Genomic DNA, 24,081 nt, shown 5'->3' with positions numbered 1-24,081 from the left:
GACCCATCTGTGGGAAAAGCTTTTGTGTGAGTTGCTGCTGTATGCTTTTGATAAGAAAGAGCAAACAAATATGAATAATGGCTTTTAAGACTGCATTAGTAACTAACTATGTGTAACATAGTCACACAAAAATCATTCCCTGTTGTATTTTGAAATAAAAAAATAAAATATATCATATAAACATGTCATATATTACAGTGTTTAATCAATTATGCAACAAATAAACTGTAAGATGGTTTTAACCAAAATTTCAATGAACCATTTCCACTTATTTTATATAAACAGATAATACACAGTGAAACAAGAACAATTATTTAGCAAATGATTATTATAAAATTATATGTAATTTGTGAAAGGACATAATGAGCTCATTTGCACAAACAAAACTGCTTATTTTTCACTCATGGTTGCTGTTGAGTTCAGAGAAACACTGCTGACATATAACTTCTCTTGTTTCCTTGTCTTACAGTATTTCACGACTGCAGCAAAAGGAATACCAAGGCACGGTATTCCTGCCAGTATAAAAATGATGGCGTAGATCCATGATGGGTAAGTCTTTTCCACCAGTGTTGGAAATTTGTCCTATGTGCAAAAATGAATCATACATATTATAAGCATGTACAATGTGATCATAGACTGTATATATAAATACCTACTAGCCACTGCATTCCATTGACTGGCTCCAGTTCACTTTCTGTTAAAAACGCATTGCCCTCTTTCTGTAACTGCTACTGTCAGGTTTGTCATTTTAGTCTTAAGATGTTTGTATTAGCCTGCTCTACATGATCCTGGTGTTTTATTTGGCTCTTTTGTCCATAAATCAATATATGAACATTATAACAAACCAATCAGCTGCCCTCTTTCACTGAGGTCCCTCCCGCTAGCATTAGCAACAAGTTTGACTGACAGTGTTGCTCAGCGCCCAGTCCCTGTGAGCAGAATTAGCTTCAGTAGCATCACTCTGGATTGGCGCTTTGGTTACAATGATATTTGTGGTTGGAATTCCAAATATGGAACTTGTCTCTAAATTTGTAGCTGAACACTATGAGTGACATCACACTCTTAGTCCACTTCTTTATACAGTCTATGAATGTGGTGCAATACAAAGAAATCAGAAAATATTTTACCGATTCAGGGTCCCATGTTTTGTAGAGAAGCTTTTCAGAAACTTTAGTGACAAAGTAAAACACCAGTATTAAGAACATAATCACTGGGCTGATAAATCTCCAAGATATTTGCCAGAAGAAGTTGGGTTTGTGCCCGATCATAAACTTTATATCATCATTGAACCTATAAAAGAACAATATAACGCATGTTAAATCATGTGATGGTAATAGTCATTGGTAGATGTGTTCTTATTGACCTGTCTATGCCATAAATGTACACAATGGAGAACATCTCACAGAATCCCACCACCAGCAGTGGGATGGATCCTCCATAAGTGTCAAACAGAGAAAGCCAGTAGTTTCCAGAGCCTTGGATAAAGATTAGACCCACCAAGCAGCAGAACAGGCATGTTACACCTGATGGCAAGATGTAAGGATAGATATTTAGTAGACAAATCAAGTTACATAAAAAAAAAACCCAGAATATTATTGTGTAGACAAAGCAGTATGGTAACTAAGAGAAAGGTTACACTATTTGATGCAAGTAATATTTTATCTATTTTTGAATTGCAAACAGTATAATTGGTTTGTTTGGTTTAGGTGATATGACACCATTTTTTTTTTTTTTTTTTTTTTGCATGTTTTGCCAGTGGAAATAGTTTTGGTGTTAATATAATTTGAAGTTGAGCTTTTAAGAGGTGAAGACCTTTTTTTTCATAGTACAGTAATATTCATTATTTTGGTTGCCATCAGAAAAAAGCAGTAGGACATTTATGAATGTATTTGTGAAGAACATCAAAGAGAAAGAGTAAAAAACATCAAGTCAGATGACTTGCGGGACAATAGAGAGAGAGAGAGGGAACGCAGACGTTGGTGATTTATTGTGAAAAAATAATTATCTTAACAAAATTGCATTGTTGTTACCAGTTACAGCCTCTTTGGGCCATGTTTTGGGAAAAATCTTTAGATCTTGGATTGGCACTAAAACTCCCTCAATGTTTCCAAACATGGAGGACAGTCCGAGGCAGAAGAGCATGATGAAGAAGAGTATAGACCACAGGGGAGATATTGGCATTTTCGTGATGGCTTCTGTAAACACAATAAAGGCAAGCCCTGTGCCTTCAACTCCCTGTAATATGGAGAACAAAATCATTCTGACAATATTTTAAAATAGTTTTACTTAAATGCAGAGAGAAAATTTACCTCACTCAGAAATGTGTTCAGATCACAAGTGTCGAGATGTAGTGCTTGAAAGGCATCAGGATTTGTTGTGTTGAGATGCTGAACAACCTCAGTGTAGTTACTGGTAGTGATTTCACCCTCGGCTAAATCAAATGCATTTAGTATTGCCAAGATATTTCTAAAACACATATGCAAATTTAAGTTTGAACACCATTCTCAAATTATACTATACCAAATTTGAATAAAAGCCACAAAAGACGGGAAGTACCCGCTTAAACAGTTGTCAAATCTGTCTGTGGCTCTGAAGCCTATGATGCTATAAATAACAGTTGCAGAATACACAGAGGTGAGGCCGTTGATGGTGGAGATGATCACTGCATCCTGTTCACAGTTGTTACTGACAAGAAAAAGTCAATATATGTTCAGATTTTTTAGATCACGTTGTAAATGACTGATATATTATAACTCACTGCACTGAGTTGTAGCTGGAGAAAGAAATGAGCCCACCGAACGCCAAAGAGAAAGAGTAAAAAACTTGTGCACCAGCGTCAAGCCATGTGGAGGGTTTGGACAGCTCTGACAGCTAGAGGGAGTTAGAAGCTTAATTAGATCATATGATAAGTATTGTAGCAGGGAGATCACCGGAGATCATTTATCTATTACTTAAATACTCCACTGTAATGTATGTTACTTGTTACTTGTGTGGATCTTACGTCTGGTGTAAAGAGAAACTTTATTCCATCCAAAGAGCCCTTCAGTGTTAGTCCTCGGATCAGAAATATTGTCAGCACAACATAAGGAAGTGTTGAAGTCACATACACAGCCTACAAACACATTCAAAAATCATAGTTTTGATAAATCATTTACATAATGTTCATAGGTGTGAATAAGCAATACCTTTCCAGTTGTCTCTATTCCCCGTATGATACACAGATAGAGCACAGTCCATGCACAGATATGGCACAGCAGCAGCCACCACTGCAGCCCACCATCCTCTTCAATGTGTGGAGTTATGTTCAGGGTCTGTCTGTACCAGAAGTAGTCCACAGAGGAGCTCCTCTCACACTCTGATACTGGACCTGTCAAATGTAAAGTGCATATTTCACCTTAGCAGCATTTGTCATTAGGCCTACATATATTGTTATGACTATCATGACTATTGTTACCTGTTAGGTTTGAGTTGATTGGACACTGACTCCAGGGTAGACTATCTTGAAATGAATTGAAAAGGTACCACAGAATCCAGCCAATGATGGTGTTATAGTACAGACTGATAGTTAGTGACACGCCCATAGATGCAATACCTGAAAATAGTTTTCCATCATGTTGTGTTTCCAATATTGCATTTGTGCCAATATTCCTAAGAAAGGTGAACATACCAATGCCAGTTAGATAGGGATTAATAGCTCCCCACATTCCTAAACTGGCTCTTCTTAAACGCTGACCAATTGCAAATTCCAGATGTAGAAGTGGGATTCCCTCCAGTACCAACAGAATCAAAAATGGGATCATAAATGCCCCTATAATGTAAAAAAAAAAAAAGGTGTGTTTCAGTGTATTCTGTTGAGCAGGTAACTTCTCTGACATCTGTAACATACTCATCAATCATTAAGGCTCCTCGTCAATGTATAACCTGTAAACTGTTTTTTATCAATTTATTAATTCAGCTTCTTTTTTTCTTTTTTTTAACCCAGCTAGAGGTGGGTCAGTTAAACTTTCTCAAGCACTAAGTTAGTTTGACTAGTATTCAGACTTTTATGTACAGTACTTTTACTACTACTTGACTAATATAATTGACTTACTAAATAATTAATTTAAAAGGTGTAAGTGACAAAAGCTTTTATGTTGATAATATGAAATTATTTTGAGCATGTTTTTTTGCACCACTCTTTTAAATATAATTTAGTATTTCTCATTTTTGTGATCCATTCTTTGAAAATACCAGATTTTTGTGCATTATTTTAATTAATTATTTTAATTATATAAGTTGACATTATTGCTTTCTAACAACTTCAAATTATAAATCAGATGTTACAGATGTGAGGCAGTTACTTAATTAGGCCTATTCCTACTTGAGTTGTTACCTGAGTAGTTTTTAGGACACTTTTTTGTATTCATACTTTAATAATATTCTTGAGTACATTTTTGGTTAGTCTGCCCACATCTGTCCTTTTTATAAATATTCTTTATAAATATTTTACTAACACATTTTATGTTTACCACTTTTATTTTATTGTTGTAATCTATTTATTTTTAATTTTAGGATTTTTGGGTTTTTACTTTAAGTCAAATTTACTGATTTTAAGATTGTTTTTGTTTTAAATATGAAAAAATAATAGTAAAAATGTAATCTTCTCTTACCTCCTCCGTGACTCTGGCAGAGATAAGGGAAGCGCCACACATTTCCGAGCCCTACGCAGAAGCCCACACATGTCAGCATGTACTGTGCCTTGTTGTCCCACTTTGGCCGGTCCCCTGCCTGCTCCTTGTCCAGGCGCTCCAGTTGTTCATGGGACAAGATTCTGTCCTCAAGGCCTGGATTTGGGAACTGAAGCTTCATGTTTTTTAAAGGAAGTTGTCGTCAACTCACTACAAGAGACTGTCACTGTATGAAGCAAAAGAACTCTGTAATAGATTGACAACATTTAGTGCCGCTGGTTATTGGCTTCAGGCATGGGTTTCTATGCTTTTGCTGAGTAAGACAAAAGGGGTTTAATGAAAGTCCAAAGCACATTAGCTCAGTTTGTTTGATGAAACAAATTTTGAGGAATCAATAATTTCATAATTTCTCCATTTAACTTGAGTATTTAGACATAAATACATATATATTTAGCTAATAATTGTTTGCATCATAAAATACCTATGCATTATTTATTTTCAGTACAAATAAAAAAATGGTTCCATGGCAAATTAATGCTATGCTTTGCTGTACATAAATAGATCAAATAAATATATATTTTTTTCAGTCTACTTTGATAAAAGTTAGTAATTAAACTAGCTCTAAAATGTTATCTGAAGCCGCAGCATGTCCAGTGTCAGTTCTACAGTAGCTGACTCCTGACAGCAGGCCGTCCTATGGCGCACTCCCCTTTTACGCCACAGGAGGCCGCCAGTGCGCCTGTAATCTGATCTCTCTCTGCCGGCTGAGCTCTGACTCCGGGTCCCTTGGCTGAGTTTGAGCGAGAGGAGCGAGCAGCTCACACATCGCTCTCAGTACAGGCGCCAAGTGTAGCGGTCCCGTCGGCAGAGTCCATCAGCTCCGCCCGCTATGCCCTTGGATACTGCGGCAGCGTGCGTTTGTCTTCTCACTTAACTTGCTGTTTTGAGCTGTGATAGACACTGTCTGCAGTATCGTGCACTGCGTTGAACCAATGGAGAAAGTCCAAGGATAACCCGGGCTGCATGGTTGTGCTTCTGCAGGAGTCTGTCTGGCGCATCTGATATTCTGATGATCTGACGCTGCATGGATACAGTATGGCGACTTTTGTGAGCAGGGTGCAGTTCTTAGATGATACTGATCCATTCAACAGCACCAACTTCCCCGAGCCGACCAGACCACCTCTGTACACCTTCAGAGAGGACATCCCTCTGATCAATCAGATCTCTGGAGTCCACAGGCTGCTCAAGGCACCACAGAAGGTAAGCACAACTACTGTCAGTTTATTTCTTGGCACTCAGGTTGTTCATTCCCATACATTGAAGATGTGGATTAAAAAAAATTGTACTACATTATATTAATAAAAACAACTTGGTGATAATAATAATACTGTGAGTTTCTATTAGTGCTCTTTTGTTCATGCAAATATCAAAGTTATGGTGAAATACTTGCAAGTCAAGTTTTCACCTTAAATGTTTTGAATTTTGTGATGTTGTAAAGTTGCTTCATAATCCTTTGTTGATGTTTGTTTAATAGTTTATTCACTATCACTTTTGAATTGAGCTCTTTCTTCTCTTTATCTCCTCTGTGGTGCTGTGTCCTGAGTTTGGCTGGCTGGATAAGTCACGGCAGCCTCAGGATGTTGTGGATCACCACAAGCCTGGCTTCTATTCTGGTGGCCACTCAGACAGAGCAGCAGGGTGGGATGGTAGCACTTACTACTGTTTGGGGAAGAAATGGGCGGAATTAAAAACACAAACACAACAGGGTTCAGGCCAGATCAGGTTTAGCATTGAATCTCCTGCACCTTAGACAGAAACAAGTATTTTTTTTCTATTAACTTCATTATTAACCTGATCAATCACATATAGTTTGGACTGACAGTACAAGTGATTGTGAGTAGCTGTGACTTTAGTGTGAACCTCTAAATACCCCCAAAAACAAACCTGGTGTCTCATGCTTTCTCGGTGGATGCCCTGGTCAGTCCAGTATTAATAGCTCACTGCTAACACATGGTGCACAGGGAGTCCAAACAGCTTACACATGCTCTGCCTGTGCTGTCGCTGTCAGTTCCAGTGTGGAGGCTGGGGTAAACTGGATGTCCAAGAATTGATGTTAGTTTGCATCAATGTTTCTAACATGTATTATACACAGGCTGCCTAAATGTTTAATAGGTCATCTGGACTGTAGAATAAGTCAGTAATTATCTTGAAAGAAGCATCACTGAGCATCTTTATTGAAGTAGAAGGCTGTTACTAAGCAGTTTGGACTATATGAACAAATAGTTAACAATTTTGTTTAACTATTTTCTACAGTGTTTAATCTATTTACACCATATATTAATTGAATACTGGTAATCACTAGTTATAGACTTTATTGCAGAAAAATATTGCACAAGTTTCAGTTTGGCATTCACATTTAGATGAATAGATTTGGCCTGTGGCTCAGTGGCCTTGAGGCTTCAGCAAAGTAAATTCAAGGATGGGAGAAAGCTCTGGGAGTGGACTCTCTTTAACCATCTTTGTTTGCTGTGTTTCCTTGTATTTCTCTCCATCAGGAATTACAGAGTCCCATAATGAGAAGTTATGCTAAATGCTCTAAAGTACAGGTTCCTTCTTGGTGCCTGTTGGGACTCCTTTAAATTCTTTTGCACATTGTTATGCAGAGCTGAGGTTTTGCTGGTCAGTGCATCTGGGAGTGTTGTCTCAGCAGAGGGCCCTGTCCAATACCAGGCAACATCACACTGTAGTCAGGGAGAATAAGGTCATGTCTCTGGGTTCATATTAAAGTTAAACTTTATCAATGCTCTTCTCTACTTTAGATTTTCAAATCTTCAAAATTTCAAATCATTTTTATAGAAATATAATGTACATACACAAAAACAAAAACGGTTAGTTGTTACTACTTATTTTTGATTTTTAAATGGTACTGTTTCATAGCGATAGGGGCCAAAGGCTTGCAAAGAGCTTGGAGTAGAGCCACTGCTCCTCTACATTTACAGAGTCCAACTGATATGAAGTGCTAAACAGACAGAAGAACGATGTATCACAGTCAGAACCATTCAGAAAGGCTGTTGGTGGAATGTATTAATGGAACAGATTATTTCTGAATTATGACCAAAATTCAATTGGAAATGGTCTTCTATTTATTTTTAGTCTGATCCCTGACTACCACCCGGTCAGAGGACCACAGAATGGTGGTTGAAGGGAGAGGCCAGACCTCAGTGTGAGAGACTTGTGGTCTGGTCTTTGGACTTGGCCTTCGCAAAGACACACTGGGTTCATGTCCTGAGCAAAGCACAGTTAAGAGAGCTGCTGCCTCTGATAATCTGTTTCCTGGATTTAAGGACTTTTATTTGGATCACCCAACCTGAATACACAGACTCTGAGTAATTAGTAGTATGAACTGATGACACAATATGTTAATATTTTAGAAATTGGATATTGGAGAGGCTGGGATGAACTTTCATAATCTAAATAAACATAATACTGTATATCACAAGCAACTATATATATATCAGTAGTAACAGTACATGAAATAGGCTAAATGAGAGGAAAAACGACTTTCCACCAATAAAACAATTTAAGTTATATCAATCACATGGCCACATAGCAGTCCTCTATTCGCATTTTGCTTGTGATTATGCTGTTCACATTGTATATCTATTGGTTTGTTTTGATTTTATTCCCTTTACTTTTTAGCCTGATGACTGTGCTCTGCAGTTGTCCCATAATGGAAGCTACCTTGACTTGGAGTCGACCTTGGCAGAGCAGCGAGATGAACTGGAAGGCTTTCAGGAGGATGGAGGGTAAGGAAATGATTTATACAATTTGATTTAGCGCCATTTGAGTTGGCACAATAATCGAATTGCAAAGGCTGCATTTAGATAATACAATATCTTCTGTAGAGAACTAAATATCCTATCTATAGATAAGTAGATAGACATAGATAGTTGTATTTGTAGTTTAGATGTCTACATAGATGCATGGGATTCTTGTATTAGTTTATCAGTCATATTTCAGTCTTCTCTCAAATGTTCATGCTCCTGGAGTTGCTTACAATGTGTACTTTGAACAGAATCCTCCTTTTTAAACATATATCTCAAATCACAATAACAAATCGGCTAATAGATGGATCACTATTATTTAAAACAACCTGATGAATGTTTGTATGTCAGAATGATGGCAATTAAATATTGTCATTCTGCAAGTGGGGAACTTTGGCGCTCAACAAGTCAATTCAAAATGCCTGCTCTTTTTATCAACCATATGAAAGGAACGGTGCCCTACATTCTGACCAATTGTTGCAGAATTTCCATGGCATGTGTTCAGTGGTGACCCTTCAAATACCTGGCCCTAAAGCAACAGTGAAGTCATGCGGTCACTTAGGAGGTGTGGACATATCTCATAAGTAATCACTCTCACTGCTATGTCCTCATTAGATACAGATCAACCACAGCCATGCCATCAGACCAGGGTAAATTGCTTAGAGTATGATTTAGCCATCATATAAGTGGATCTGGATCAAGAAAAGAAAGCTTTAAAATGTTTTACTTTCATACACATATGCGTTCCAATTGTTTTATTAACCCCACATGTTTTTCGCATGTACAGTGATCTCACATATCACCGTTTTATTTTGAATTCTCATACCCTAAAGCTGGCATGAGCGTGTCTGGTTGGCGGGACCACAAACACGTAAAGATTTATTTGTCCAACTTGGAATTCATAAGTTGCTCTCTGGATTTGATGTTTCTATTGGACAGTGGATATGTGTCCTTTCTTCGCTCCATGTGAAATTGTTAGGTGCTTATTGAGCGCTGTGAGGTTAGAGTCGTCCACTTCTTCTCTGGTCGGACTGTGTAGGTTGCCAGCTGGCACAGGCAGGTATGGGATGTGTGTCATTAAACCCACACAGGGCTTTCTATGGAGGCTGGGGTGAAGGTGGTTAGCCAATTATTCTGTAGAAATAGGGCAGTTGTGTTTGGTAGTAGATTCTGGCACTGTGCGCATGAGATTAGACCCCCTCGGCTCAGTATTGTTGATATGATGATTATGGAGCTAATGAAATGGTTTCAGGTAAGCTTGTTATTTTAAAACAACATCTAGATATTTTTGGCTGCCCTCTTTATTAAAATTCAGAAGGATTTTTGACAGATCTAAAACATAAGAAGCAACATTTTAGCTGTATCGTGTAACATAATGCAAAAGAAAATCTATTTTACACATTATCTTTTCAGGTGGTGTTGGCTACTTTCTACTTCTATCAGTCCAGTCAGGTTACTTAAAGGTGTACGTTGTAACTTTTCTGGTTGGGAGTCTACCACCTGCTTGTCTCTGTGTTATTGCTTTGTCTGGCATGTATCATACCGTGATAAACTAGCAGATGATGCCACTAAGCTAAGTTACAAATCAGATCTGTGGATAAACAAGCCCACTCAGATTCTGTGGAAGCCAGACAAATCTCAGAGAAGCACCTGATAGGCCTCCAACCAAAAAAGTTACACGGTCCATCTTTAACTTGAAGCTCGTAGTTACCATAGCTACCTGCTCCTTCGAGGTACTTAATAATGGTTCTTAATATTACAGAATAGTACAGATAAAATAACTTAAGGGTTGATTAGTCAAAGACAGTCTTATCTAGTGTTCATGATGATTTACCACTAATGGGATTTCCAAAGTCTTATGTAAGGTCCAAATACATTATTCTTTGATGTTTTGCTCAAAACTGTCTATAGCGGTCATACCTCCATCACTTTTCGTGAACCATGTTATTGTAGTGGTGGTCTCCTGGGTTTTGCTGTAATCTTAGCCCTGATCCGCAGGAAAGCATATTCTGTGCAGTCTGCGTTCCTGCCTCCTCCTGATCACTGGCCATGGGCTGCACTGGTAATTGATATTAATGACAGATTACATTCCTGAGGTGCCTGTGTCATACCTGGTGTCTGTACAATCAGATTATAGTGACAGACCGCCGCAGAGATCCATGTCATAAGAGCTTAAGGGCCGTAATCACTTCCACACCATGTTAGCTGGCCCGAAGGTCTACCCTGGTTTTGATTCTAACTTTGAGTCAACTCAAACATAAATCAGCAACAGTGTTAAAGGTGCACTGTGTAACTTTTCTGGTGGAGGGTTTGCACGCAGCCTTGAGATATAGAGACATCCGCTAAAGCACTAACTCCACTGTCTCAATTGAACCCATAGTGCACAAACTTTGTAGAGTAAAACTTATGTCAAAAGTAGATACACAGTTGAACAAATATCGATACAAAACATGTTGACCATTTCTGAATAGTTTTAGAATAACGTTGAGCTTTATCAGCCTTAGTATAACACCACATGAAAGTATAACACAAAGAAAGTCTTGTTATTTAGTGCTGAAAATTATGTTTCATTAATTATCATTGTGGTATCGAAATCAAATATGTGCCACGTCTATTTCTTTGTATCGGAATTGAGGTTGAAATGTTACTATCATGACAACACTAGACTTTTTCTGTTTCAGCAAAAAATATGTCTGGCCATTTAATCACAAACTAACAAAGAATCTATTGTTTTTGACAGTAGGTAAAATCTGTAGTAGAGATCGACCGATATGTGTTACTGATACCAATTGTTTAGAATGCAGAGCAAGAGCATGGTTGATAAGCTCTGCCGATATTTTTGGGCCGATATATAGAGCTGATTTTGATTATTGATTTTTAGGAAAGACTTTGCGTAAACATCTTTAAATCAAAAACAGTGGCCTGGAACCATGCTAATTACATTTCACTGTTCTTTTTCTTTTATAAAATAAGAATTTGATATGAAATCTTTTTTTACACAGTGTTATTTTTCACACACACAGTTTTCTACCTTTTACAGAGGAGGGAGTGTTTGCCGGCTGAGAATTTTTACAGAAAGTTGGATTTGCAATAGGAAAATATACATCTCCTATACATGTGTGAAGTTTTACCATTTTGCTTGGGTATTACTTTCACTTGGCATTGATTGACATATGATTAGTCAAATCCTCAAGGACACATATGCCCTGGCTTGTCTTTCGAAGATCACATGTTATTGACTGCCTAATTGATTCCGCATGTGAAATGTCCAGCTGGCACTACAGAAGACACTTTTTCAAATTCCTCCGCCTTATTTCTGAAGTGAAAAACATGCAAGCCAGCCAGAAACCATTGTGTCAAATATGCCCTTCATTCTTTATTGACTGCTCTTGATGTGTCTGACAACCAGTTAGAAGTCTATATTAAAGCGACTTCACTGCAGACCGCAAGTATTTCGGGTTCCTAATCGTACCCTATCATCTCTCACTGGACAGTTTTCATTATTTTCATCTTTCTGACCCACTTGGACATTGTTGCCGAGACACAGAGCACACTAGACTTTCATTTGGAGCAGAAAAACGGAAAGTGCATTTGAAAAGAACCAGAGGAATTGTCAAACATCATGGGGCTTAAAGTTTTAGGACGCAAAACACACTGTATCGTCTGTTTGCCCAGCAGTTTAGTCTGTTATTAACAGAATTGAATAGCTGAGTTTAATTGGTTACTGGCTGCCGTAGTGCTGGTAAATGGTTAATGAATGAGCTCTACTGTGAAATAAAGCTTTTTTGTTACTCTTGTGCTTAATTTTTCCATCTTTTTGCCCCCTTGATGCCGCCTCGCTGGCAAGTGGTGAAAATGCTGATTCAATGGCTCTTAGTGGGGCCTTCCTGTCTGCTATTAATCGCTCTGTAAGCTGTAGAGAGGCTTTAGTTTATTTGTATTCACGTTCTGTGGACCCTCATTTGTGGATGGCTGTCTTAGACAAAGCCAGAAAGAGCAGTGCTGGCAGACATCCACTGGTATAGTAAATGCTGTGTTAGGATATACTTTTAGAAGGTATATGATGTTTAAACAACTATTATAAAATTGTACTTTGTTATTTTTGAAAACAACAATAATCTACCAAAGAACATCATGGATAAGTGGTCAGTTTTGTTGGAGATTATTACAATTATACAAAATGTACCACAGTTATTTCAACCGTTTTTTTTTTTTTTTAAATCACACTAAACAATATTATAGTGTTTTCCCATCCATATATACACTTGAGAGAAATTAGGAAAATAGTGAACAGTACAAATTACAAATGCATCGATCCAGCTTTTTCAGTTCCGATACCGATTGCGATACTGTATCCTGAAATGTCTGCCAGTACCAGATATTAACCAATACCAGTGCAGAGACTGAAAACAGCATTTATTTCCTTTAATCAAAAACAATATGAGACAGAACTGATCCAAATGTGTTATGTAGCTGTGATTTATCTCTAAAGTAACTAGGGAATAGCTTTGTATAGATAAAAATTCAAACTTAATGGGCTGACTAGACGAGTAAATAGTCTTATTACATCAAATTATATGTCCAACCAGGATATCGTCTGAACCAATATTTGGAAATCGATATCCGATCCAGCAATTTTGTTTCATCAGTATCGGATTGGTGCATCCCTAGTACAAATCAAATAGTAATCCTGTGCCTGGAGAAGTTACCTGGTTGCAAGTTACAAGTTTAAAGGGGAGTTTTAATAATTTGCTTAAATGTCAATGAAAAAAATGTCTTTCACTGCCACAAACAAATCAAATGTAAAGTCATGTATAAACATCATTAACTGCAGTAGTTTGGATTTCACTGTAAATAAAAAAGATGCATCTAAATGTAAACATTAAGCATGTCTCTTCCATGGTGATGATTTGCACTGTAGGTGTCCAATAGGTGTCTGACAATCTTTGCTGGTGTAGACTTATTTGTTAATGAGTATCTTGGTCTGTGTAGCCTCATGTCTGGTTTAATCACAGATATCAACTTACAGCATTGGAGAAAATAAAACAGGCACTTGGGAAAAATAGCTTACTTATTTGCTCCCATATTACCACAATCTACCATCTCATTTTGACAAGATCTACACTGACAGATAATACCCCCGTGTCACCTTAGCCTGTTAAGGTGACACAGGGGGCATGATAACAGTGGGCATATCAAATATCCCTGCCTCATGCCAAACTGTAGTAGGATAATGGTGCAAAGTTAATGCTATGCTAATGCTGTGCTACTGATAGTGTAAGCTGTCTTATATGAGTGGTGCAAAACCAGTGAGCCTTCTGTTGGAGCAGAGCCACCCCGACACATACGGCTTTTGTAATAAGGGAATAAAAGCCTATTTGTCAGCGAGTCCAATTAAAAGTGTTGCACAACTCTACCTGCTGAGCTGTCAAGAGCCATGTCTGCCAGCTTAAGTAGCAGGACAGTAGTCAATGGATTAAGTACAAATATGGGGCAAGATCTCTAAGTTAGGGCACGTTCACACTTGCCTTGGTTTGGTCCTGGTTTGGGCCCAGTTTGAGTTTTAATTTTGATGTGCAAGTGTGAAGTGTGAATGGTCTGGTAGTGGTGAGGGGGAACGTATATCATTAAAATATATCTTGCATTTATTCAGTTACAGATGCTTTATTTCTAGCCTTGATTTATGGATGTCACTTGCTAGTCTCCTTTAATGCCATACTGTGGAATCAGGCAGAGCACTAGTATCACCAATGAGACAACAAGGTGGCATGCCCTTCGCCAGAAAAGTTACATAGTGGACTCATTGGTGACTGGAGCAGCGTTGTCAATGTTGCTGCTTTTGTTTTTACTGCATTGTAGTCTTTGTGAGCTGTTGACAGGAGGTCACAGAGTCTTCACATCTTTATTAATACACAGCGGCGGAGCTGACCTGTGAGACACTCCCATCCTTCATAGACTCAAGGCTTTGTAGTTCGACTGGGAATATATGTTGGACATACTTATATACATGAGGTGAACTTGCCAAGAAATACTCATAAATATCTCAATGACCAATAACATTATTATTCAACTTCAACTTTTCCAGTTTTATAGTCTGTATCATATGTGTCTGTATTGGAGATGGGCACAAATTATAAAATCAACCACTTTCTTTTTCAGGAGAGGGAAGAAACACAGCATTATTCTTCGGACTCAGCTGTCAGTCAGAGTCCACGCCTGCATCGGTGAGTAACAAAATGACCACTACTCATTTTGTATTGTTTAAAAAGATGATTCATATCAATGCAAAACTAGTTACACAGTGGCACGTAAATCTGTTTGTGAGGTCAAACAGCCTTTGATCACCAGCCTGAAACAAGAGTGGGGGCAGTAAGCAGATGCCTTAAACACGTTTCTTTATGTTTCGGAGTTACTGTGTTCTGTCACTTGGTTTTATTGGGCCTCCCGGTGTCTCTGAGTAATGTGAAGGAACTAGTGCAAAGAGCTGAGTGAAACCATATGCAGCGTGCACCCAGGCCACATGTGCTGACACACACGACACACAGTCAATACCAGTTCAGCTTTAATAACATTAGGCCCCAAATGGCTTATCCTTTACTCACAGATGTGTCAGTCTCCTCTCTGTTTACATTGGATGTCTGATTGATAAACAAAGTACATGAAACACTAAAGTTATAGACAAAATCTGCAGTAATTTCATTTTGGTTTCATGCACTGTATGATCTCGCAAAACATGAGGAAAACTGTGCCCCCACAAGTGCAAAAATAACCTACAGTCTGGAAAAGCTATTAGTAAACTCTCTGATTTCAGTTTTTTTTTTTTTTTTTCGGTTTTCGGTTTCACCAAAAAGTCTACCACAAATTTAGATAAAACTACCAAGAAACCGGAGCTACTGTGTTTATACTATTATGTTTAATTGACAGAGTACACCTAGCAGAAATATCAAATCCCTATTATGCAGCAAGTATTCTTCATTGTTGCTGTCTTGGGCTACTTTGGATAGGTAGTGACCACCAGTGCTGGAGACCTGGTAGGAAATTTTCTGAGGTTGGACAATATGATGATAAAAATCAAACTGGGACCAAACTCCTGAATGCCTCTTTGATTATTGTCCTTGGTGGTGACTTCCAGGTGTGAATCAGCTCTCAGAACCTTCTCCTTGCTCTGCAGAATAAAGTTTGTACTTTCAGACACAGCAGATGACATATATATATATATATATATATATATATATATATATATATATATATATATATATATATATATATATATATATATATATATATATATATATATATATATATATATATATATGATTATATAAAGAGCACATGATATGTTGTCAAATTTGAATTGGGATTTGCTACACTCTAAAAAAATGTGATTGTTTGGTTATTGTTTTGGTTACCTCCCAGTCCACCCTAGATGAAATTTAGATGCATAGTCCAGGGCTGCAGCTATCGATTACTTTAGTTGAGTAATCTATTGATTATTTACTTCAGTTAACTGAGTACTGTAATCTATTAAGTTTTTTACCCTAACATAAAATAAAATATTCTTAAAAGCATATTAGTTATTTTTATAGTAAAAACAAACACTTCCTTTTTTCTGCTTGAAATAACATCTTATTCTTAATTGCACATCAGTAATATTTTGCTGTAGATAGAACGGATGAAAATGTCCCTAGAATGTTTAATACCAATTTACTTGTTAACAGGCCACATTCATTCTGACCTACAGTCACAGTTTTTTTATTAATTAATTAAAGTTTTCAGCTAAGATAAGAGGCAAACATGTGTTTATCCTGTCGTGTTGAGCTTTGAGCTCTGAGCTCTGCATCACTGAGGACGAGTCATTTTCCTGTGCTAGCTTCGTGTGGTGTTTACTTTAGCCTCCATGCCCCTTGTTGCGCTCTTGTATGAACAGTTTTTTTATCATCAGAATCCTCCGGGTCTCTCCACTCTTTACAAATTCTGCATTGATTCTGTGCGCTTCAGTTTCACACAATTTGAAAGAATTATAATAATTAAATGAATCATTGAGGCAACAATAATCAGAGCTTTTTAGTAAAATTACTGGATTTCCTCGATTAATCATTTCAGCCCTAACATAGTCACTTGTCATGAAACTACCACTGTTGTATTTTGTCATATATTGTTACATGTGTAGTAAATAAACCAGGGATGCTCTTGGACTAGAATCTCATTGATGTGATCCTGTGCGTAAAGTTAAAGTGAGGACTCTTCCAGTGCCCCTGCTGTTACCTGGGCCTGGTTTGTGAATCCTGTGCAGAGCCAGACAGACTGTGGCCCGGCCTAAGTGGATGATGACCCTCTAAGTTGACAGCCACCTGTTGCGACTTCCCAAGAAGCTCCTTGATTTATTTAGTCTGGGCAATGTCCTCGCTGTAACAACATTGTACAGTAACTGGTTCCAACATTTGAGTCTAATTGTGGCGAATGGTCTTGGCAATTTATTTTGTTTGAAGAGGTTGTGTTTTAGTCTTACAATGATAAACAAAGTCTGAAGTCTCTGTCTGAATGAATTCATTCATAAATCCAACACTGTCCCCAAAGGGAGCCCCGGGATTGTCAGTGCTTTTTGATCCAAATCTTTCTCTTTTGTTTCGCCTTAATAAGTTTGTTATGCAATACAATGTTATGACAGTAGGGTTTAGAGAAATGCACTGAGGTGGGTGTACATGTTGTGAAGCCTAAACACAATTAGAGTATACTAGTGTTTTCATAATACTAAAATTCCAAATAGAAAAGAATGTAGTTTTATAATTTTATAATAATATTGTAGTTTTAATATTAGAATGTGGCCTTAGTTCTGAAACTATTCAGGCCAAGTTACATTTTGTCCTATTTATCAGATTTTTTAAAAATATCAATACTTATAATTGATACTTATCCAGGTATTGATTTTTTTCATTATTTTAAATTTTTACAAACCTAGACTATACATTTTAGGTACATTTTGTCATTGTGGACTGTGTTGTGTTCTGTTGTGTGTCCCATCTAGTGTCTGTGTGACTGTCAGGTTAAACCAAAGCTCAAACCATAGCAGTGCTTTTATAATGATAGTCATTAGTGTTCACAAACACATGGATCTTTACATGGGACAGCCTCAGATATGTGCACGTCTGCAGCGAAAGCTCTGCCGCAGGTCTGATTTATGGAGTTGTTTTGTATCACTTCACGTCCACACACCTCAACAATCCTGCACGCTTTGAAAAACTTTATAATCAAGTTTTGATTGTAAAGGTTGAGCCTAAACCAAGCTTAATTTTAAGACAGAAAACTGAGGTGGTTACAGATGTCTGTAAAATGCTTAATGACAAAAAAGAATATGTATTGTAAACTGCAGTGTTTTATCTATATTTTCAAACTGAAAACACAGTATGTTTTTTTTCTTTTTATCTTTATATGATGGAGCTAGATTTGAGGACCCAAGAAGAGTAGCCAGTGTCAAGACAATGGCCAATAGGGAAGATAATAAACAATCAAAAAATAAAGGTCATTTACACAGTTATTGTTACACAATAGTACCTTACTACTCACGTTATCACCTTATACCGCCTATCTGTGGCCTTTAAAGGCAGGTTCATCTGTCGACACTGTGATCCCAGGAGAGGAGTGACGGCTTTAATAAGAGGTGACACATTCTGAGTGGATTATCTGCTTCATCTTTTACAACTTTTATAATCTCTGCTCTCCACTGTGATTCACTGCAATGCCGGGACTGACTTGTGGAGCTTACTGTGGCTATAATTTAGTTAAATTGGTAGTTTTAATCTCCAGGTTGACAGCTGAAAGTTTTGTGGTTGTGAAAAGGGAAGAGGATACACTGTAGTTTTTTTTATAATAACTGTTTGGGTTCCTGCTTTAGTGGAAATATGACTGGTTAGGTATGTGTTTGCAGGGGGCAGCAGTCCCAGATGGGGAGGGGGTTGGGACCATGTCTTAAGGGGATCAGATCACCTGTGGATTAGAGTGGTTTTCTAAAGCCCTTTTCCACTCCCCCCAGTAAGTCCAGTGTGTTAGTGTGTCAGTGTCACATATTTTCTGAACCATCTGCAACTTTATTATAGTTCCGTAGAAAATATTTAGATTCTGAAAAAAATGCATTGTACCATTTGGTATACAGTAGTATTATCTAAAAAAAAGTGCTTAAATGTGCTGGTAAATGCCGTGGTTGACCTCTGCCTTTATTATTGGCTTATTGGCAGCATCTGGCAGCACAGTACGTAACCTGCCATTTTGATTTACACCGTCTCACAATGAGTCATCATGAGATTTTGCCTGAACTTCTGTTAACGCCACTAACTTCTTCAACTTTGAAATTACAACCCAGGGGATAAGGGAAATGTCTTGAATGTCTGTGAATGTTTTGAACCAGGATGTTTGAAGAATGAACTAACAGAGACATCCTAAGATACCCTTGCATCTTTAGAATGGCCCAACTGGTATTACATTCTTGGAGAGTGCGGTCCATCAAAGCATCATATGAGGTGCCCTGTCATGTTCTGTCACTGAAGAATGAGGAATAATTAAACACATTCGGATCATATGGCTCCCATGACACCCTGTTTCTCCTCCTTCTCGCTCCACAACACACCTAAAATGGGATCAGGGGCTTAGAGTCACACTGGGGGGCCAATGCAAACAGCACCAGGCCAGGAAGGAGACATGTGAGAGGATCTGTCTGAATTTACAGCCAGACCATTCACTCGCCTCACGTGGGCTCCTTATGTCCGATGTTTTTGCTCTCGGACAACTTTGCGGGTTGAAGTTATCATCAGGGTTGCTCAGTAAAAAATAAACCAAAAGAGATATGCAATTTCAATAGACGCAATTAACAAGTCATTTCTCCATAAACAACAAAATATTATGTCTTATTCTGCATTAAAAAAAACTGTTAACCCTGTAGTTTAAGTCTGTGCATTCATGGTCTGAAAGGCTCTTATGTATGTGTTAAAAATGTGAGCTTTGAACTAAATCTAATTATTAAAACATAAATTGAAAATCTAATCACTAATGTTTGTCAGAATATCTCAATTTGATATTTTTCCTAAATCTTGCAGCCCTAAGATATGCAAAAATACATATTCAATACAAGTTATATGGTATGTGCAGCATATGCCTGTGTTTCAATAGTTGAGTGATTGCCCCCAAGCCCAGTGCTTAGGTCTGAATTGTGAGGTTTTTTTTTGTGTCCTTGTGCAAGATACTTCACCCACATTGCCTACATATGAATGTGGTTGTCTGCTACACCAGAGCATGGTTGAGTCAATAATAAAATGCAATGTAAAACGCTTTGGGTATAGAAAAAGCACTATGTAATCTGTGTAGTGTAGAAAGTAAAGAATTGTTCATATTCTTTGAGCAATTTTGTATCTTTGACAGTCTGAGTATTCAACATAATTACCGTTTTGCCTATTTTTACAATCAGATGATTGGCTTTCACTGTTTGCTCCATACCCCCCTTGCACTACTGTTATAATCATAATTCTTGTAAGCGTGCTCACATGCACATACAGTATATACTACATCCACATGTAAGAGCTTTCCCATATTAAGGGCCCATCTGGTTTCAGTTGTCTCGAGTACAGCCGCACAGCTATCCAAAATAGAAGGTGCTCTAGATTTTCATTTGAAGAGGTTCTTTTTCATCTGTTTACGAGAGACAATGTTGGAATACACCATGAGCTCTAAGCCTTTACTACTCATTATTTTATTGGGGGATGTTCACTGTCTATCTGTCTGTAAAGAAGACATTTTATACTTTTCTACTGGTTCTTAAACCATAACATATGTACATGATTAGTTTATATTTTGTTCACCGGAAAGCACAGAATCTAATCTAACATGTCTTAGTAGCAGAAATGGGACTATTGATAAGTCCCTTTCCATGTATGTGATTTTTTAACATTTTAACCCAACATGTATGACCCAGTGGGTGAGGATAAGAGGTAGATGAAAAAGACATTCTCTAAGCACTCAAGCCTCCTTTTTGTGAGTGGACTGGACAGGTGTGTAACCTCAGCAGCCACAGACTCTAAACAGCTGACTGCACAGACGAAGGCACTGGGAAAGAATCTGACTTTGTTTTTATTCCCACTAACATTTACTGATGTCCACAGAGTGTTGCTTGTTGCATATCTACACTTGGTCCAGGACAGTTTAAATTAGAGGACGAGGAAATACTGAGAGAAAGACCATGAGGCACTGGCTATAGTGGCTTAAAATCCTTGTATATTTGGATTTAACAAACAATTTGAATATTACTCATTGCACTTGCAGTAGCTACTTTAATGTAAATTGTAAATTGCCTGTGCCCATTGTTTGTGATTTGTTATTTTGTTTATTTATTTTACATGGCAAAACAGTAAGATCAATATTTGCCTGCATGGCCTTTACATAGACTGTACCCCATACTATCTGCAAGAAACTATAAGTTATTATTACAAAGACAGAAATTAAAATGTAGAAGTATATTTATTTTGTCATATCATGGTGTAATTTTATTTTGCCTTGTTAATACTATAATAACTACATTTGGAATAGGGCGTATGAGCTTACATACTTGGCCATATTCTACTCTATTTTGTATTCTGTATCGGTATATATTTCTTCTATCTTACCTCTCAAATAAATAAATGTCCAGGTGTGAACCATTTCTGCATGCATACACACATGCACACAGACACGGGCAGCATGTGTGGCAGGCGGTACATTGAAGGAAGCCCCACTGACCCCAGCGCAGTACCCCTTTGGCTCTGCTCCAAGTCCCAGTGTGCCACAGAATTCCACCTCCTCTCACACATGTCATGCTGGCTTCTTTTCTTCCTGTTTCACTTTCATGTCAGCACCTTTGTAAGGAAATCTCTCTCTCCGGATCTACTCGGAAAGTCTGTGAAATGCGTCATAAAATCAAGTTACTTTTTGGGCTGTTGCTGTAACTGTCAGTCACCCAGTGTTCTCTCGATCTGCGCTATTATGACTGCTTTCAGGACATGTTGCCACAGCTGGTTAACTTTGAGTCATTTCACTATTACGGCTGACTTTGATTGAATGTATATGGGATGTTGTCATTTACAGGTGCTAAGATTGGGTTCCAAGTGTATTGTGCACTGTTTTGGGTAAATACTCGTCATTTAATTCAGGGAAATCCGTGTTTTTGTGCTTATATCAGGTGTTAGGCCACTCCCGAACACCTGTACCCACCATCTTTTACACTTTATCACTCTTAACTGGCAACGCGCCAATGGAAACATAAGGCAAACTGACCCAGGGCCATTTAGCAGGGGTTGAATTGATGTGAGGATTGCAGCAAAGCATTATAACCACCCAGAGAGCAGAAATGACGAAGGCTTTAGGAATGACTGTGTATATCAAGGTCCATGCTGGTTCGCATTCAGATCCACTGTAAATATCAGGTTTGATTTCATAAGCTGCAAGCGCTTTCAAGGCCAAGGTACAACGTGTTATTTTTAGAGGTGATGTAATTCCATTGAAGAGGGAAGAAAAGTAAAATTTATCTTTTCACAGGGACTTATGGGTAACTTTCCGAAAGGCTCAAATATAAAAAATGTGGAACAGATAAGCAGTGATGACAAACTAAAAGATTACATTTGCACACACTGAATGCATCATACTGTTATTTATTCGGTGTACCACTTGCAAGCATTGGCATTGATAGATGGAAGGAGCTGTATCAGGAAGAGCCTTTTAAGTTAAAAACCTGTGGCAAATCAGTTCACATTAAAATGCATGGGATTTACGACTTCAGAAGGCAAAATCAAGGAGAATAGGATACCTTACGGACTGTGTAGCAATTCTGTTCAATAGTTAGGTAGGCTTTTGGCAAACCATCTTATCAACCAGCCTTAGCCGTAGGAAGAGTGAAATGAGGGATCTGAATAGCCAGTAGTCTCCACTTCAGACTCACTCGAGGATCTGATGGGGAACACCGCAGATCGTAGCAAGACGATTGGACAACCTTTGTTAGATGTTGCTAAGGAGAAGTGCAGTACAAAAGCTGACTCAGATCTTATGTCAATGGCCACAGCTCATGTTGAACCAAATCATTCAAAGAGGGAATAAAAAAACTAAAATGTTCCCATGGTTCTGAAGTATTTTTATCTTTTTACACAATCGGTCAAATTGTAGACTAAATTTGGTTATAATACAGTTTAGACTTAGGGTTTACCCATTCTAAAGATGTGGTGAGAGCAAGCAAACTCAATCTTCTCTTTGCTTAGTCTGCATTTTAACATGAAAAGGAAAAAAGCGTTTGCGTAGTTGTAGCCTGTAACACGTCTGAAGTCATTGAACATCATTGTTGTGGTTTATTCCATGTCTAAGCCTGTCTTTCAGTTAAAGTGTTGTATTGTTTGTCTATGTGGCCAGTTGTGGATGCTGGAACATGCAGACTCTTGTTTGATAAAAGCATGTATGAAAGCCTTTAATCGTTGTGTTTGGAAATGACGTATCTTTTCTGGTTGGGGGTACACCACTTGCTTGTCTCCATAGTGATGCTATTGCTTTGTTTAGAATGTTACACAGAATGAGATTAAACATGGAGATTAAACCCTTCTCTATGGCGATAGATATGTTTACTGTAATACTATGGAACATTTCAGATGACACAAAAACATCTCCATAGTGTCAAGCATGTGGCAAACCCTTAGTGAAAAGTTCCATACTGCATGATTAATAAACTGGTGTTGAACAGGGATGTTTGATCAAAATGAGACTAAATTTGAGTGTATGCTCTTTTATTTTCCAAGTTAAACCATATGAATTCTGACACTAAACCTTGCAGCGGATATTCAGATTGCAATAAGCGCATATTTTGTTGTCTGTGTGTCATCCTAAGCCACAGACGAGCTCCGGCTTCGACTTTCCACTGGTGCAGCTGAGCAGAACCACAGCAGCAGATGTGTTGGCCCACTGTCAAATCCACCAACTATATAAAAACTATATTTTTATATTCTCTGGACTCATGTATTCTTCCTATACCTGACTCAAACTGTGTCCCTCATTGATGACCAGTCAAACAGAGGGGGGTGTGTGACCTTTGACCTGTCAGCTGTTGCAGACTGCAGACATTCCTGGACTACCATAGCGACACAGGAGCAGGAGTCCAAGCCATGCGCTGCTGCCATCTGAAGCGTTTGTTTTGCAGTATTTGGAGGTGTTTAAAGTTGAGCTAAAGCCAGCCAGCGAAGGCCTCCACTGAAGCTTATCCTGGAACAGACACTATCATTTTACCTCACAGGGTCACAGAGAAATATCTTATTCAAAGTTTTATTCAGTAATAGAAGCCAGGTTTTGAAAATCTGCCCTGCATAAATTTGATCATGGTTTTGGAGGGTTTGATATTTTATACTTTGACAGTTTGAACAAATGTGTGAACAAAGCTTTAAAGAGATCCATACGTTTTCACAATTTATAGAGCATGTTGCATTTCAGTGTTTGACGTATGTCAGTCAAAAGCTGGCTGATGTAACAAAAATATTTTTCTCTCATATTGATTGATTGTAGTGTTCAATTTGGTTTTATTTTGTCTTATTAAAACAAAT

At 37.9% G+C, this 24,081-nt stretch overlaps 2 protein-coding genes across 2 annotated transcripts in view; one reads left to right on the top strand and one right to left on the bottom strand.

The window, feature by feature from the left end:
- Positions 1-390: 390 nt before the first annotated feature.
- slc6a19b (solute carrier family 6 member 19b) lies at positions 391-4,863 on the bottom strand. Its single transcript, XM_033981519.2, has 12 exons — positions 4,650-4,863; positions 3,668-3,808; positions 3,455-3,592; positions 3,186-3,367; positions 3,002-3,112; positions 2,759-2,871; positions 2,557-2,685; positions 2,310-2,466; positions 2,031-2,235; positions 1,364-1,523; positions 1,128-1,290; positions 391-582 (listed from the first exon to the last, which is right to left on the bottom strand). Exons 1-12 carry the CDS (start codon positions 4,846-4,848, stop codon positions 391-393), a joined length of 1,890 nt encoding a protein of 629 aa, XP_033837410.1. The 5' UTR covers positions 4,849-4,863.
- A 617-nt stretch (positions 4,864-5,480) lies between these two features.
- fhod3b (formin homology 2 domain containing 3b) overlaps positions 5,481-24,081 on the top strand; it is a 72,792-nt gene continuing 54,191 nt past the window's right edge. Inside the window, exons 1-3 of the mRNA XM_033981285.2 lie at positions 5,481-5,927; positions 8,367-8,473; positions 14,651-14,715. Coding sequence (XP_033837176.1) covers positions 5,763-5,927; positions 8,367-8,473; positions 14,651-14,715 — 337 coding nt within the window. The 5' untranslated portion in view covers positions 5,481-5,762. The remainder of the gene's footprint in view (positions 5,928-8,366; positions 8,474-14,650; positions 14,716-24,081) is intronic.

The sequence above is a fragment of the Periophthalmus magnuspinnatus genome, chromosome 16 (assembly GCF_009829125.3).
Source record: "Periophthalmus magnuspinnatus isolate fPerMag1 chromosome 16, fPerMag1.2.pri, whole genome shotgun sequence".
NCBI classification, from domain to species: Eukaryota; Metazoa; Chordata; class Actinopteri; order Gobiiformes; family Gobiidae; genus Periophthalmus; species Periophthalmus magnuspinnatus.
Note: the sequence above shows the minus strand (reverse complement) of the source record. Positions and strands in the feature narration are given on the sequence as shown.

Excerpts from the sequence above, each read along its gene's own strand:
- slc6a19b (XM_033981519.2), bottom strand. The coding sequence starts at position 4,848 with ATGAAGCTTCAGTTCCCAAATCCAGGCCTTGAGGACAGAATCTTGTCC. Across the intron at positions 3,368-3,454 it reads AATCAACTCAAACCTAACAG|GTCCAGTATCAGAGTGTGAG; the intron begins GTAACAATAGTC and ends TACATTTGACAG. Across the intron at positions 2,686-2,758 it reads TCCAGCTACAACTCAGTGCA|TAACAACTGTGAACAGGATG; the intron begins GTGAGTTATAAT and ends TTTTCTTGTCAG.